General features: G+C 40.2%; 1 protein-coding gene across 2 annotated transcripts in view; it reads left to right on the top strand.

Annotated features, from left to right (window-relative positions):
* GCLC (glutamate-cysteine ligase catalytic subunit) overlaps positions 1-17,723 on the top strand; it is a 51,165-nt gene that overhangs the window by 19,905 nt on the left and 13,537 nt on the right. For both annotated transcript variants that reach the window (XM_049894576.1, XM_049894571.1), the window contains exons 2-6: positions 5,772-5,884; positions 6,703-6,885; positions 10,365-10,478; positions 12,104-12,162; positions 12,260-12,393. In XM_049894576.1, the coding sequence (XP_049750533.1) occupies positions 5,772-5,884; positions 6,703-6,885; positions 10,365-10,478; positions 12,104-12,162; positions 12,260-12,393 (603 nt within the window). The remainder of the gene's footprint in view (positions 1-5,771; positions 5,885-6,702; positions 6,886-10,364; positions 10,479-12,103; positions 12,163-12,259; positions 12,394-17,723) is intronic.

Genomic DNA, 17,723 nt, shown 5'->3' with positions numbered 1-17,723 from the left:
ACTTTATAATCTATGTGACATGGTCTCTGGGGGATGAGCCCAGCTAATCTGCTTTTCTGACCAGCCAGGTGGGTGTTTCTGCTGCAGTCAGAATGCTGCAGCACCTCAGGGTGGTCAGAGAACACACCAGGCATTCCCTGGGAGGCTGCATTTATGTTGAAGGAGCAGTAGACAGTCTCTGCCTGGCCAGTCCCTGGGCCAGGAATCAGCTTAAGCAGTGCTTCCTCTGAGACGCTTTCTGGTCTCTTAGACTGGATTAGGTCTTCCTGTTACGTTAGCATAGCTCTGTTTGGTCATTTCGAGCATTCACCCAGATAATTTAGCTGTACTGTGTTATTTACTGTGTTACTGGCTGTCACTCCAGCAACGGTGTAAGATTGCAAACAGGAACCATGCCTGCTTGTGTCTTCACAGTATCTCCAGTGCCTACCCAGCACAGGGTTTTGTTGAATGGACAAAGGACAAGGGGGTGGTCGGGGAGCAGAACAGTGTATTTTGGCACTGATTGGTCATCAGCTCTTTAACTACAGCCTTAACAACCCTCAAAATGGCTGGCGGCTTGTTTAGGAGTTAGTGTAAGGAGATCACTGGATCTCTGAGAAGCAACAGGTGGCTCTAGCAGAAGAGTCAAGATTACTGCCTGGGCCAGTGGAAGACCAAGGGTGGGCTGGAAGAGATGCCCTGAACCTCAAATGGGGCAGTTCTGTTCTGTCCTGTAGGGTCACTGAGTTAGAATCGACTCTGTGGCAGTGGGTTTGATTTTTAATTTTTGGCTAGAGACCTTGCCCTGTACGCCTGCTCATCCTTGACCTTGCCCTCCTCCACCTGACCACTTGGATATAGCCCCTTCCCCAGTGTATAAGAGGCTCATTTTCCGTCAGAGACTTGGTGACAGATTCCTTGTCTCTGGAGGTTGGGCATATGGTGAGTTAAATACTTTTGAGACTTGGTCCAGGGACCTTACCAATTGTATACATTGCATCTCTAGGAATTAAAGAAATTAGTTCTAATTTACACAGTAACTGACAAAGGAACTTTCCCAGTATAATCTCTCTTCTCGAAGTAGGGAACTGCCTGTAACTGCTTCTGAGTCTTATAGAACTAGATTCTTTCCTAATTAAGCACTGTTTTCACCTCCATGGAATAGAAATTAATATTTTATAAAATGTCTATCCATTTCTCAGATTCCAAGCTCCCTGAAACCTTCAGCCTCCAAGATATAGTATCAAAATGATTAAAAAAAAAAAAAAAAAAAGTGGAAGGAAGAAGAACATTTTTATTTTATATTAGTAGTAAAAGTCATTTAATGACTTAGGATAAATCCTAAACACTTTTAATATTACCTGTTTCTTGAACTTTAATGCTGCAATATTTTTCTGTCATCTATTCAGCACTGTACTGGGTACTTACATCACCCTCAATTAATGTTCTTTATTTTTATTGGATTAATTTCAACTGAATGTAAAGCACACCTCACGCTTGTTCGTACCTTCATTAAATGACTTGAGGTGGGTTTGTGTCCACCTCGAGCTACTGCTGTACAACAGGTAAAGCTAAGTATGTAGCAGTCTTCTGCATTTGCCTTCGATTTAACAGCTTGGAGACATTAAATAACTTTTATTCCAGTGGGATAAAATTTAGCCTTTTAGCAATAGAAACCTAAGGGTTTTTAAATTTCATTTGCAGAAAAAAGGGTAGTGCACATTTCAAATGTTTTTGCCTGGCAACGTGGATGGGTATTTTTATTGTGCCTATTCTCCCTCATTTAAAAGGCTAATTTGATGAGCACCAGATACCACTGTCCCTAAGTTACTTCTAGGGAGGTGTGATCTGTGTACTTGGGGGAACAGAGCCCATTGGCTATTCTTGGGTTACTAATCCTGAACAGGAAGAATGCTTCTATTTGCACCACTACTTCCAAAATGGTATGTAAATTACATGTTGGATTATTCACTCTGGAACTCATTTATAATGCACTTTGTATATAAGCTTTTAGAATTACGTATGTATGCAGTGTACAAAGAGAGATGTTGCTGTAGCTATGGGTTTATAGTCTGGATACTATTTGAAGTTAGGAAACTTGTAGAGTTTAATCCTTGTAGTCAGTGTTGTACAGGAGAGCTTCCATGTTCTCTTCCATTATTTTCTCGTAGATTTTATCTGTTTCTTTCATCTTTTAGACACAAAAGGAAGTTTAAGATAGGGACAAATATTCAGATATAACAGTAAAATAATTCATATTGGCCGTAGATGTTTTATATTGGGAAAGCATTGTCTTCGTGTATCACTGCTTTTATTGTTATTACTCGTCCGCAAAGTTACTGAGCCAAAGCTCATTTCGGCTCTCTTTTGGTTCTTAAAGATTCATTTAATTATTTGAGTGCTTCTGTGAACTAGAACTGGAACTAAACATAAATGTATGGAGAATGGGAGGAAAGGTTAAATTAGATAACAAAAGCTAAGAGGTTTTAAAGCCATTTTGAAGAAGGATACAGAAAGATCAAGGTGACTAGAGGATGATGACTGCAGAAGGCCTTAAATTTGAGTTTGGAAAATGTTCAGGAAATTCTTAAGACTTCTAACTGAACTTAGATTTTATCCAGAGTTTGTTTCTTTCTCATTCAGTAAATATTTTGAAATTTTTCTTTTTCATTTGCTTAATGAGATCATGGAATGATTTTTTAATTTCAGGGACTTTGGCTCCTTAACATTTTAAACATCATCCATTTGGCTGATATTTAAAACAGCCCTGAATATGAGCTTTTTGTTCCTTTACCCTCCCCATACTTTAAACTTCTGGACTAAGAGTGATTTTGAAAATTGAGGATTTCAATACTAGGAAATTAACAAAAGATATTGTAATTTAGCTTATGTAACTGCCACAGAATTCTTACTTGTTTTGTAATACATGATGGGAACTGAGTAAGCAAAGAAGCATCTTTTCATCTTTCAGGAAACCTGGTTAGATGATGCCAGGCAGATGTCTTGGACCTTGTGAGTGAAGGAGAAAGATTTCTTCTATCTGGGAGAGCTAGGAATGCTTCCTGCAGCATCCTGGCCCAAGAGATGGGCTGGCTCATTATTTAAATCATATCTTTTCCTATGACGTAATGCCAGCCCACTTCATAAAATAGAGGCATGATCAATTTGAGAGATTGTGGCCAGTATTACGTAGCCTTTCCCGTCCTCTTGTAGCTTATGTGATATTATAAGAAGCTTATCAGTTACAAAGACTGGCATCTTTTGTAGCTCTTCATCTGTAGTCCTTGTAGCAGGATATTCTGGACCTCGAGACCAGGCAGAACTGGATTTATATCATCGCACTGACAGTGTGACCTTGGGCAGCTTACTCAGCCTGTTTGCCCATCTGTAATAATGGGGTGATCATAACCTACTTTGCATGATGGGTTTGAAGATTAGGATCCATATATGAAAAGTTCATGACATACCTTTTCTCGTTATGCTGATTTGAAGATAAACTTGTTACCTTTACTTGTGATCAGTCTTCACTTTCTATGTCTGCCCTCAGACTTAACAAGTTTTCTAGCAGGCTCTAGCTGTGTTCAAGAGTCACGGATCTGTAGATGTTCTCTCACAACTGTCCTGGACGTCAGGAGCAGTTCCAGACTCTGCAGCCTGTAGGTTTTGATCAGTTGACAGTGAGTGCACAGGTGCCAGTCTCACATTTCTGGTTCATGTGCCTAAATCAAGTAGCCTTAACCGTTTGTTGAACTAAAAAATTCTAATAGAGAAGCAAGAATGGAAGCTTAGACTCATCAATAAGATAGCTAATAAAAGTTAATTAGAAATTTATTTTTTTCTTATTGCTGAAACCTGCCAGGCTATCTCCTTTGGTTAGTAACTGTGTTTTCCCCTTTATAATTACATCTCTTAGCTGAAGGGTGTTAAAACAATCTCTTGAATGTTATGGTTTCCGTGATAGGGGTGGCTGACCCAAATGCCTTCCAAAACCAGGCAGGTACATATAAGTAAACATAAATTCCAGCACTTGTGCAGACATGGGGTGAGTAGGGGTCACTGTAGGCCAGAGCACACGCACCCTCCCCCCGCCCCCACACACACGGCTGCTGGGCATATGTTTGTTTTTAAGTCTGGAAATCAGGATTTACATGTGAAATGTCAGGGAGATAGTGGGTATACTGTTGGCTGCCTTTTTTTTTTTTTTTTTTTTTGCTTTTAATACTAGTACAAGCCAAACAAAATACATCTACGAACTGGTTTGCCTTGTGGGGCATCAGTTTGCCGCCTCTTCTACACAGTAACTGCCTTAGTAGCTTGTGCAAAGGGTTGTATTAAGTGTTTGCCTGAATAATCCAGTTCTATACCTTCTCACATACCCATGAGTGATAATGTTTTTATTTCAGTCACAAACAGTAATTCGTAATCTTCACTATTTACCCAAGAGTCATGATTTAAGGGGGCATTGGTGGGTCAATGGTAGAATTCCTGCCTTCTGTGCAGGAGACCTGGGTTTGATTTCCAGCCACTGCACCTCATGTGCTGCCGCCACCGTCCACCTGGTGGAGGCTTACACCTCGCTACGATGCTGTACAGGTTTCAGTGGTGCTTCCAGGTTTAGGACGGACTAGGAAGAAATGCCTGACGATCTACTTCTAAAAATCAGCCAGTGAAAACCCTGTGGATCGCAGCCACCTGATCTTCAACCAGTCACGGGGATGGTGCAGAACCAGGCAGTTTCATTCTTTTGTGCACGGGGGTTGCCATGAGTCAGGCCATCTCGAAGGCAGCTGCTAATAACAACATCACAATTTAAAGCGTGCGATTTCAGTGAAAACCAAACCAAGTTCTAGTTGTACTGTTCAGAAAAGTCTTACTTTTGTATTTAACACTTGATTTTTATCAGAATTCCACCCAGTATTGTAAGTACACTAGTGCACCCTGAATTGTAAATTTTATGTTTTTAGGAGAGGGAAATTGTCTTAAATTATCCTTGATAAACCAAAATTGAATTGTTAAAACGTAAAATAACCTCACATTCTTGTATTTATGATTATGATTTGACTCTAGTGGGATCTGTAGTAGGATTATTAAAGAATCTGCAAGTAAGGATAATCTGCCTTGGTTAGAATGCCTTGATAACTACTTTCTTAAAAGTATACTAAGCCAATTGAGGGGATAAATTTTAAAATGCAAATTATTTTTGAAACTGTTATTTACAGGATCTTTGCTTTGAAACACTTTTGAAGTACGATTTGTCAAAACTGGCATCTTGACCTTTCTGTGGGATATTAAGTAGAATAAGGAGCCCTGCTGGTGCAGCGGTTAAAGTGCTTGGCTACAGCCCAACAGGTTTGCGGTTCGAACCCGCCAGCTGCTCCGCAGGAGAAAGATGTGGCAGGCTGCTCCTGTAAAGATTTACAGCCTTGGAAACCCTGTGGGGCAGTCATACTCTCTCCTGTAGGGTCACTATGAGTTGGGATGGACTCTACGGCCGTGGGTTTGGTTTTGGTTATTAAACAGAATAGGGGAAAGAAGGAGTTGAGGAGCAAGCGTTCTTGTCCTCAAACAGTGTCGCTATTGACGGAGTACCTTCTGCCGGTTTTCATATTATGCAAACAAACAGTTATTATATATGCTAGTATAAGCAAACGTTGCTGTCTCTCGAGTTAGCCCGTGGATGCTTTCCGACCATCACATTTCCCTGCCTTTTTTTTTTTCCTCTTAAAGGTCACACTGAGTATGAATCTGGGAAAATGTTAATGTGCCTCTCTCTCCTTTATTTTCGATAGGTGGAATACATGTTGGTATCTTTTGATCATGAAAATAAAAAAGTCCAGTTGGTCCTGTTTGGAGAAGAAGTTCTTGAAACTCTACAAGAAAAAGGGGAAAGGACAAACCCAAAGTAAGCTGATGTACTGAAGATTGTTTTCCTGTTTCTGAAAGTGTTAGAGTTACTGGGATAGAATGTTTTCTCAGATTTACAGGAGGCAGGATAGTATAGCAGTTAAAAGTGTGAGCTGTGGTTTTAAGCTGCCTGTGCGCCAATTCCAATTCTTCCTCTCGATAGCTGGGTGACCTTGGGTAAGTTACTTTGAAACTGTGCCTCAGTTTCCTTATTTGTAAAGTAGGGGTAGTAATAGTACCTACCTCATAGGGTTGGTATTAAATACATTAATGTATTAAAGTACTTAGAACAGTGAGCTCAATGTAAAAGTCTGTTTGCTGTTGTTAAGAGTTAAAAAAAAAAATTTTTTTTTGCCAAATCGTTATGAAACTCACAAACCTTGGTGCCAGATAAAACTTGCAGATGGGTTTTGTTTGGCTGCCACACTTTTGTATATTTCTTCATTTAAGAAGGCAGAGGTGGCGGGGCATGTACTCTCCAGTTCCTTTTCCTCAGGCCCAGCCACTCACAAGATTTTGGGGGGCTGCATTTCAGTTTGGACGCCAGGCGTTGAATAAAAGAGCACTTAAAGCTGTATTTCCTTTCCTGCAAAGTGGATTGGCTTATCTTGGACAGAGAGTGCCATGTTGTGCATTTTCAGTTATTATAAGTATTTTGGACTCATAGTTGAAGAGCTATAGAAAATCAACAGCCTTCAGGAAGCTCCATTTTCACCTAATGGTTTCTGAAGATTAAGCAACTTTTAAAACACTTTTAAAAATTGAGTAGACAGTAACAAAAGAATCCGATGAAAACTAAACTTTTCTCCTGTGTAGCCATCCTACCCTTTGGAGACCAGAGTATGGGAGTTACATGATTGAAGGGACACCTGGACAGCCATATGGGGGAACCATGTCTGAGTTCAACACAGTTGAGGACAACATGAGAAAACGTCGGAAGGAAGCTACTTCTCTATTAGAAGAAAATCAGGCTGTTTGCACTATAACTTCATTTCCCAGGTTTGTTCCTGTATTAAAAGGCCCCAGCAGATATTTCAAAGCTGTAGGTTATAAAGAGAGCAAATGGTGACCCAAGCACTTCACCCCGCAGTTCTCATACTTTACAGATAGCTCATACTTTCTGCGGCATTGTGATAGCATCTAACACATCAGCACTGGCTGGCAGGCAAATATTCTGTGCCAGCGGCAGTAGGGGGCGGCAGCTGCCCCGAGCACTGTGCTGAGAGCACTCATCTGGGCTCATGGGAAACAGTGATTCCTGACCACAATGTTTGCCACACAAGGGGCAGGGAGCTGCATGTCTGTCAAGCATTTCTGATCCTCTGAGGAGCAGCTGTGTCTCTGCTGCTCACCAGGTGCTCTCCTCACTTGGTGGTAAGGTTGCTTCCTCACACACTTTCAAAAGGAGCTTGCACCCACTGCATGAGGTGGTGTTTTGCCAGATCAGAGGCTCACCTGCTGAGGAGCTGGTGTAAGTGTTCCCAATGTACTGTTGATGCTGTTAGCTTATGAACAGGATGAGTTGTTAGGTCTTATCTGGATGTCATGCTAAAAAGATGTAGAATTGGAGATAATGTCATTAAATCTAGTGAAGACGGAAACTACATAAAAGTATAGTGAAACTGTGTTCTTAGCTTAGAATGAGGTGTACAAATATTAAAGGCATTGTATGTGAAAACTGTACGGAAGAATGCAGTTCTGCCAGATTGTAAATCTGGTTTATCTGTGTCTGTCAGATCTGTGTGATAAGTACGCTTACCTCTTTGGAGTTCAGAAGAGCTTCAGAGATTGGTATCAATGCTCTAGGACACTCTGAACTGTTTGTATGCCTCTCCGCCCCACCGCCCCCATAAATGTCTGTAATGAACACGGGTAGTCAGATTCATACCATTGATCTTAGAGGAATACTTACATGGGAATTTTATTTCTTTATATTACCAGTGTAACATCTAAATAGTTGAGACCATATTTAAGCTAATCATCAAGTGTTTAGAGAAGCATCTCTTATTTTCTGTGTTTCATTAGTGCAGGCCACCCTCCCTCTCCCGGCCAGAAGCAAAAAAAAAAAAAAAGAAGCCAGGTGAGAGTGGACAGGTTCGTTTTAAAGAAAGTTTTCTTCTTCTTTTGTGTTAATGATTGAAGGAGGAGGAAAAAAACCTTTGATTCTTTGCCATTTACTCAGATACTTGAGCTGCTCCACGCCAGACCCAGACAGTCTGGGAATTACTCATGAGTGAAAACTGTGTTTACCTCCATAGAGCTTATGATCTTGTAGAGAACACAAAGGTTAATCAGATGCCCACAAGTCTAATATAAAATTGGGGCTGTGCTATGAAGAAGAGATGTTGTGTAAAGAGATTGTAAGAAGGATAGCTGAGAGGTTTTGGAGGGTTGCAGAAGGTTGATTGGAATGGTGTCCAAAGTATTAGACAAAGTTTAGTAGGCATATGGTGGTGTTTTGGCAGATCAGAGGCTCACCTGCTGAAGAGTAATGATTCGTGTGCTGCTGTGATACTGAGCAGATTTCAGTGGAGCTTCCAGGCTAAGGTGGACTAGGAAGAAAGGCCTGGTGATGTATTGAAAATCAGCCAGTGGAAACCCTATGGATCACATTTGTCTGATGTGCAACTCTTTGTTGTGGATTTGTCCATCACGAGTCAAGGGCCGACTTGATGGCCGCAAACAGTGTTTCTCTTGGACGCTCCTCAGAAGAAAGGCCGGGTGATCTACTTCTGAAAAAGTAGCCAGTTCTACTCGGACACACATGGGGTCGTCATGAGTTGGAGTTGACTCAACAGCAGCTAGTTTTTTAATGTGCCTCTTACCTTAACTGAGAATGGCTTCATATGGAATAAGTTGTTTTTATTTAAAGATCTAGCTTCTTTTGATTAAGATATTATGAAGGGAGAGTTGAGAAAGAAAATAAATTTTACTCTAAAAATCTGATTTTAAACAATAGCCCAGCTGTATATTTTAGGATGGGAGGGTATTTTGGGACTTGTAAACCAAACAAGAATAATTATCAATTTAGTTGGTAGAAGCCTCCCCTTACATCATAGTAAATGATAAAGTTTTAGTATATTATGGGATCAAGAGGGAAAGGAGTGCTCTGGGATCTTAGTGTATAAACAGTGTGATTTCTGTTACCCTCTGTAAAGAGGCAAAACTCTGTAGTCTTAAAATGCTACTGTCTCAAAAAACAGTAGTCACCTGGCTATTTAAATTAAAATTACATGAGATTAAAATTTCAGTTCCTCAGCACACTAGCCTCATTTCAAGTACTTATTGCCATCATATTGGTGTTGAACAGTGCAGGTAAACATTCCTGTCCTAGCAGAAGGTTCTGCTGGAGAGCACTAGTCTAAAAAAGCAATGCTGTAGGAGTCTGAAGACCCGAGTTCTGACTCTGCCTTCTCCCTGTCAAGGAAGCACATTCCCATTTGATTCTGTTCAGCTAGGAATCCCCCATATTTAAGTTAGGCAGTCTCATAGATAACTGTTACTAAGACTGCTGGCTCACAATAAATAATGCACTTAACTGCAAGAATTCTCAGGAACCCTTATTATCTCTGGGCACAGGTTCCCAGATAAGGTCAGCAAAATCAGTTGTTATTTACAAGGGCAATGTGGGCTGCCAACAAATACTTTATTTTGTAAAACGTAGGGTTGAGAATAAGGCATGGGTTAGTCTTGGCCTTGAAGCAAGTTTCCAACCATCCATCTAAAATCCTGGCAAGGACCTCCCTTGTTTTGCTTTCACTGTTTGTGTGTTCTTTCACAGTACACTTGACAACAACCTTAAAATTCTTAACCTGGAAGGACTGGTGGCGTCATTGCAAGTGATCTGGAATTTGAACTTTTACGTTTACGTGCGAATATGGAGCTTCATTTTTCTGTGTTGGAATTAAAATTCTTCTTTAGGTCAAGTTGGGTAACAGGGTTGGGTTTCAGACTTCACCTGGAGAGACAGTACTTAATCTTAAAGGGACTTAAATGAGTTGACCAGAAGAAACAAATTCTAATTGTTTTCAGATTCTAATAAAGCCTGTCAACAAGTCGGGGGTAGTGGTGATGATGTACAGGGGTCAAAGGTAATCCAAGGATTTAGAGCTAGTAAAGGAGGACTCCTTAGAAGCTGTGTAGAGGGAAACCAATAACCTGAGACAACTGTTGTGACTGAGACGTCAGCTCCTGAAGAGATGGGAGGATGTAGTAAGTGTTCAGTAGATACTGAGTGAATGGGACTTTCTAATCAAGTCGGTAAAGGGTTTGAATCGTAAAAGTGGGTCTTGGTGAGCCAGATACCGAAAGTGCAAGGGAGTGGTTGCAAAGGGTGCGATATTTACAAAATGTTTGTGTCACAGATCCTCTGAGAAGGGAAATAATAGAAATGAGGTATTTTAACAGGTGCAGTGATGGTGAGAGACAATTAATTCCTGAAAAAAATCCCATCTATTTAGTTCTGCAATTTGTTGTAGATTAGGCTGTCCTGGGTTCACGCTGCCTGAGTATAAACCCAACCCAGTAGAAGGAGGAGCTTCCAAGTCCCTCTTCTTTCCAGATGAAGCAATTAACAAGCACCCCCGCTTCAGGTAAGTATGGTTTTGTGTTTAGATGTGGATGTACCTCACTCAGATCCGTGCCCTCGGAGTGTGTAATATTCCTTTTTGAGCGTTTACTGCATTCTGGCTCCTTTCTTAATTAGCCAGAGAAGACAGCAAACATACGTATTCACATCCCCAGCACCCCAAGGCTCCTTGGTAATTGCTTCTTTCATCCAGGCTTGACTTGTCCATTTTCCAAGTCATTCTAAAGCCATTAGCTTGGCTAGTGTCCTGCCCTTTAATGAGCAGATTATTTGTGGTCCTAGTTCTGTATATATCTGTACGGACAAGCTTTCCCTTAGTTATTCCTGCCTTGTTTTTCCATTCTCTAAATCACCACTAGTATATATAGTATATTCATCCCACTCTATATACGTTGATAATAAGGTAAAATGTGTATATGGCACTAAATGTAGTGGGTACTCTCTACCTTCTGTTAACTTCCAGGCCTGTTAGTTTGTAGTTTAATGCTTAGGTTTTAAGTTGCTTCAGGGCCCTAACCAGTCTGATCTTGGCTTTGTACCTTGGGTGCTCACTTATCATCCTAAACCTAGGCTCCTGACCTAGGTTACACACCTTGGGACTTCTTGGTGTTCACTCCTTTAGTGCATGTGCACACCTGCTATGTGCAAAGTCTTTTTGGAGAGACAGGTTCATAGACAAAGTTCCCAACTTTAAATAATGCAGTGTGTTAAGGGAAGGATAAAGATATTCAGCTGCAAGAAAAGATAGATTATGACAGGTGTCAAAAGATAGTAGTGCCAGACACCCTTCTTGTATGGAGAAAGGGAGGGGTGCCTCTGACTGAGGGGATTTCAGCAGGCTTCATGAGAGAAGTGGTATTTAAGCTGAGTCCAGAGCAGCACTGTCCAATGAAAACATAACGCAAGCCACAGACATAATTTTAAATTTTCTAGTAGCCACGTTAAAAAAGGTAAAATACAGGGGAACTAACTTTCATGTTATATTTTATTTAGCCCAGTATGTCCAAACTATTATTGTTTTAACATGTAATCAATATTGGAAATTTATTCATAGGAAATTTCACTTATTTTTATACTAAGTCTTCAAAATCTAGTGTGTCTTTTACATTTAGAGCACATTTTAATCAGGACCTAACTGTACGTCAAGTGCTTAATGGCTGCAACGTGGCTAGTAGCTCCCAAATTAGACAGCGCAGGTCTAGAGGATAAGTATCAATGCTGCAGGTTGTGAGAACAGAGGAACGAGGCATTGGGGCTCCAGGGATGCTGGGCAGAAGTGAGGGCTGAAGTTTGACTAAAGTCTTTGGAGTTAACATGGGAGGTGTTAGAAACATGGAGTGAAGCCAGACCATGACAGACCCTGGACCCCTGAGCTTTGGTAAGTCAGCAGGGTTTGAGCAGGGGAGAGAATGACATTTTCAAGCAAGAGTCAAGGAAGTGGTATTAATGGAATGCCTTCTTTTAAAAACTTGCCTCAGAGTATCTTGATATACATGTATTTTCTGTAGGGTTGTTTTAGAGAATTAGCTTGAGGTCACTGGATTTTATTCTGATTGTATATGATTAAATTTTCCTTTTACATGATGATTCTTAGGTGACCAATTTATGACATTTGGTTATCTATTTTAGTACCCTAACGAGAAATATCCGACATAGGAGAGGAGAAAAGGTTGTCATCAATGTACCGAGTAAGTCTACAGTGAGGTGGCAGGGGTGGGATAGATCTTGTTGAGCTATTTAATCCTTGACTCTCAATCACTACCTTTTTCTTTTTAAATAATGCAGTATTTAAGGACAAGAATACACCATCTCCATTTATCGAAGCATTTCCTGAGGATGATGAGGCAGCAAGGGCTTCTAAGCCCGATCATATTTACATGGATGCCATGGGATTTGGGATGGGCAATTGCTGTCTTCAGGTATTGTTTCGAATATACAGGGAGACAAAGTGTCCTTATTTGCTTCTTTTTTGCAGACTTCTCCTTATACATATATGTTACATACATATGTTTCCTTTTTAAAAAGACACATTTTAATCAGGTTGAAAATGGTAGCTGGTGTGCCTTTCTAAAAATCAACAGAGTTATTTTAATAAATTCATTGGAAGCTATGTCTTGACTGAGGTTTTTACAGAATTTACATTTCACCAGAAAAGTTTATAGCTGTTAACGTAAAATGTATACTATTCTGTGGTCTCTTTTCTGTTTTCTACATGCCGAATTTTTACTGCCATCCGATGACAGTCTAGCTTTGAGGTTGTAAACATCACTCAAATCTCATTATTTCTGGAAATGAGCTCTAATGGACGTACTCCAATAATGTTGGGACCCAGAGGAAGGACTTTAAACTTTTATATTCATGGAAGGCCATCTAGTGGTATAAAAAAAATGAATATTTAGCAGCCCATGTTTGCCTTGCCTCTGGCCTGAGCTGGGAGAGCACAGAGCCCATCAGACAGGGCACAACCTGTATTCTGGTGTGGGTTCTCTGTCACTCTGTCACTACTCAGGTATTTGGACAACTCCCCTCACTTGTTTTGGCCTCATTTTTCTCATCAGTTAGAAAAAGGGGTTTACATTTATGGTCCCTTCTAAATCTGACCCTAAGCTAATATTTTATTCATTCCTCTTATTAACAGAAGTACTTGTTTTCATCCTTAATTTGATGAAAATCATTTTAAAACAGGTGTAGGAGTTGCACAAAATATACATTTTCATAAAAGTGTTCATGCAAGGTGTCTTAGTTATATAGTGCTGCTATAACAGAAATACCACAAGTGGATGGCTTTAATTTTCTCACAGTTTAGGAGGCTAGGAGTCCAAATTCAGGTTGACAGATCAAGGGGAAGGGTTTCTCTCTCTGTCTGCTCTAGGTAAAGATCCTTGTTATCAATCTTCCCTGATCTAGGAGCTTCTCAGTGCAGGGACTCTGAGTCCAGAGAACATGCTCTAGCCCTGGCTCTTCTTCACTGGTGGTGATGAGGTCCCTCTCCTCTCTGCTTCATTCTTTTTATAAAACTCAAATGCTATAGATTGTGTCCTGCCCAATTAACATAACTGGCTCTGATCCTACCTCATTAACATCATAGAGGTTAGGATTTGCAACATATAGGATAAATAACATCAGATCACAAAATAGAGGACAAACACAATACAGGGAACCGGCCTAGTCAAGTTGACACAAACGCATTTTGGGGGGACACAATCCAATCCATAACAACCCGTTAAAAAAACCCATTGCCGTTAAGTCGATTCCGACTCCTAGCGACCCTATAGGACAGAGTAGAACAGCCTCATAGGGTTTCCAGGGAGCACATGGTGGATTCAAACTACTGACCTTTTTGGTCAGCAGCCATAGCTTTTAGCCACTACGCCACCAGAATTTCCATAACACAAGGGTAAATGAAAATGATAAACTAAAAGGATACTTGGCAAAAAAGAAAAAAAAAAACTATTTGTTATTGCCCAAGGAGATTTTTGTTCAGTTTTAATTACCTGGGCTGATTAGAAAGTGTCTTTTTTTTTTTTTTTTTTTTTTTAGAGGCCTGGAGCAGTATAGAGCCTGGTGTACCAGGTTAGGCCCCACTGGGCCTCTGGCCTGATGGCTTTCGACACAGAGGCCAAGAAACCCAGCACCTCCACCCTCAAACAGCTGCAGCATGTACATGTACCTTCTTGGACAAACACCTTGGTTCTATTTACTTTTAAAAGTGTATACACAAAATTCAGTGCCAGAGTCAGGTTTTTCCACACTGAGTGTGTTTAAATAACAGGACCGTGGATGATTTTTTTTCCTGCATTTCATGACTTAGAATAAAAAAAAATACTATCAAATACATGGCTTCCAAACAAACATAGGCCAGTAAGTTTCCTTACAGATGGTCACAAGAGACCTTTTGACTTGACATATCTGCTTTCCTATCTTAATTACAGCTATTTCTAAAGAGAACCATTAAGCCCTAGAACTTAAACAGTGCTTGACTCTAAAATTGTATCAGTGCCCTTTGACAACCGATTGCCTTTTCTTGGTTTAATAGTAAAGCAGAGTGTTCTGCCAGGGAGAGCCCAGCTGCTTTAACAGAGTTCCAGCAGGGTATTCTCTCCTTTGAAATGCTGTATTTATATAAACAAATGTGTCTTAATGGTGGGTATAAACACTTTTATTGTCTGTAGATAAAATTTTCTGTGCAGTTTACACTTTGTCATGGACTTAAAGTTTTCCATTTCTTAGCTGTATGTCCAGCACTCCAGTTTTAGTACTCTGTACGGTATCGTTAGCACAGATATTGGAAAATGTGTGCCAAATGAGATGAATTCTACAAATCACCACAGAAATCCCAGCTTTGTGTCTTTTAAATGGGCCTCTAGAAACTGATTATCAGTAAAGCAGAAAAAAATAAGTTTTACAATAATTTTTATTGTTAAGAGAATACTTAAAAGTACAAAGTAAAAAGGTAACCACATTCATATTCTTGACTCTTTTGGGGCTTTTCAGGAATCATTTAGTAAGCAGCAAGTCCATGACATGTTATGATAGGTTTTATTCCCCCTTAAAATCATGTGGCTTCAAAACTGCTCTCTAGGAAACTTTTAGGTATTTAGGTTTTTCACACTTTTTTTTTTTTAATCCCTCATCAGTTTCTTGGTGACACTGCTTCTCCTCTTATATGATGCTCTGAAAGGATACCAGAAGCCAAAATTGTTCATATGTTCATAGCTTTTGAAGGTGTAGAAGCTCTTTTTCCCCCCTAAGGCCATCATCTGTAGCGATATCCTATTTGATTTAGTATCTTGATCTTGATATCTGTATCAGGCCGGATTCAGAAGAGGACATGAAACCAGGGATATCATTGCTGATGTCCGATGGCTCTTGGCTGAAAGCAGAGAATACCAGAAGGATGTTTACCTGTGTTTTATTGACTGTGCAGAAGTATTCAGCTATGTGGGTCATAACAAATTATGGATAACATTGCAAAGAATGGGAATTCCAGAACACTTAATTATGCTCACGAGGAACCTGTACACAGACCAAGAGGTAGTTGCTCCAACAAAACAAGGGGAGATTGCATTAACATCAGGAAAGGTATGAATCAGGGTTGTATCTTTTCACTATAGTTATTCAATCCGTATGCTGAGCAAATAATCTGAGAAGCTGGACTGTATGAAGAACACGGCATGAGAATTAGAGCAAGACTCGTTAACAATCTGCGATATGCAAATGACACAACCTTGCTTGCTGAAAGTGAAGAGGACTCGAAGCACTTACTGATAAAGATCAAAGACCACAGCCTTCAGTATGAATCACAACTCAACATAAAGAAAATAGAAATCCTCACGACAGGACCAATAAGTGACATCATGATAAACGAAAATTGAAGTTGTCGAGGATTTCATTTTATTTGGATATACAGTCAACACTCACGGAAGCAGCAGTCAGGAAATAAAATGACATATTGCATTGGGAAAATCATCTGTGAAAGATCTTTTTAAAGTGTTAAAAAGCAAGGATGTCACCTTGAGGACTAAGGTGCGCACCTGACCCAAGCCATAGTATTTTCAGTCAGCTTATATGCATGCGAAAGCTGGACAATGAATAAGGAAGACCAAAGAAGAATTGATGCATTTGAATTATGGTGATGGTGAAGAATATTGAATATACCATGGACTGCCAGAAGAATGAAGAAATCTGTCTTGAAAGAAGTAAAGCCAGAATGCTCCTTAGAAGTGAGGATGGCGAGACTGAAAAAGAAGACCCTCAGCAAGATGGATTGATAAACAGTGGCTGCAACAATGGGATCAAACATACAAGGACTGAGGATGGTGCAGAACCGGGCAGTGTTTGGTTCTGTTATACATAGGTTCACTATGAGTCAGAACCAACTTGACAGCACCTAACAACAACAAACAGATATCAGCTCTAGCGTAAGGAAGCCAGTTATTAAATTTATATAAAATAACTGTCACTTGACTCTGATTCGCCCTTGGGACTGAACTGTTGAAGTACAGTTGCCAGTTTCCCTAACATACTACTCCCAAGGTTGGCTTTCCCAAGATTACCCTTTGAACTGTCTAGTGTGTACTAGGCCATCTAAAGGAAGCCAACAAAAAAACTGGCTAGAAAAAATGTTAATCATAGTATCTTTTAAAAAACAAAAATAACATGAGTTACAATACCTAAGAGTAACCATAGAAGGGACCTAAATAAACTAAGAGGTGCGTGTTTAAAATAATACATCACTGGACACTTAGGGAACATTTAGATATTTCTAATCTCACCCCAGGTAGTGCAAGTTAAATGCTTGACTACTAGCTGAAAGGTTGGCAATTCAGACTCACCCATAGGCACGTCCAAAGACAGGCCTGGTGGTCTGCGTCCAAAAGTTCAAGCCTTGAAAACCCTATGAAGCAGTTCTGCTCTGCATACCTGGGGTCATCATGAGCCTGAATCGACTAGACTGCAACTAACAATGACAGTCTCGTTCCATGTAAATTTGGCCTTTAGGATCACAGCTTTTCTAGTATCTTACCACCTTTATAAATACAAAATTTTCCTTTGTCCCCCCGTTCTCTTCTTTAGCACCCTCTTTCCTCCAAGAGGCACCCTGGTGGTGCAGTGGTTAAGAGCTTGGCTGCTAACCAAGAGGTCAGCAGTTCAGATCCACCAACTGCTCCTTGGAAACCCTATGGGGCAGCTCTACACGGTCTGTAGGGTCACTGTGAGTCGGAATTGACTCAGCAGCGACTGGTTTGGGTTTTCCTTCAAGATACCCTTGTTCATTTAATAAATATTTATTAAGCATCAATTAGGTGCCAGACAGTGTTTTGGATACCTCAAAATACGAGCCTGGTGAGACAGATCCCTGCCCTTATGAAGCTTACAATTTAGTGATGGGGTCACAATGAATAAGTTTATAAATACTTGGCTATTTCCATTTCCAAAGGCACTGGCAAAAAACAAGGCTTCAGGAATTGTTGGAATACCAACTGAGATGTTTCATCAAACGGATGCAGCACTAGAAGTGCTCATTCATCTATGCCAAGAAATTTGAAAGACAGCTACCTGGCCAGTCGACTGGAAGAGATCCATATTTAGGCCTATTCCCAAGAAAGGTGATCCAACTGAATGTGGAAATTATCGAACAATATCATTAATATAACATGCAGGCAAAATTTTGCTGAAGATCATTCAAAAGTGGCTGCAGCAGTATATCAACAGAAAATTGCCAGAAATTCAAGCTGGATTCAGAAGA

Source organism: Elephas maximus, chromosome 1 (assembly GCF_024166365.1).
Source record: "Elephas maximus indicus isolate mEleMax1 chromosome 1, mEleMax1 primary haplotype, whole genome shotgun sequence".
NCBI classification, from domain to species: Eukaryota; Metazoa; Chordata; class Mammalia; order Proboscidea; family Elephantidae; genus Elephas; species Elephas maximus.
Note: the sequence above shows the minus strand (reverse complement) of the source record. Positions and strands in the feature narration are given on the sequence as shown.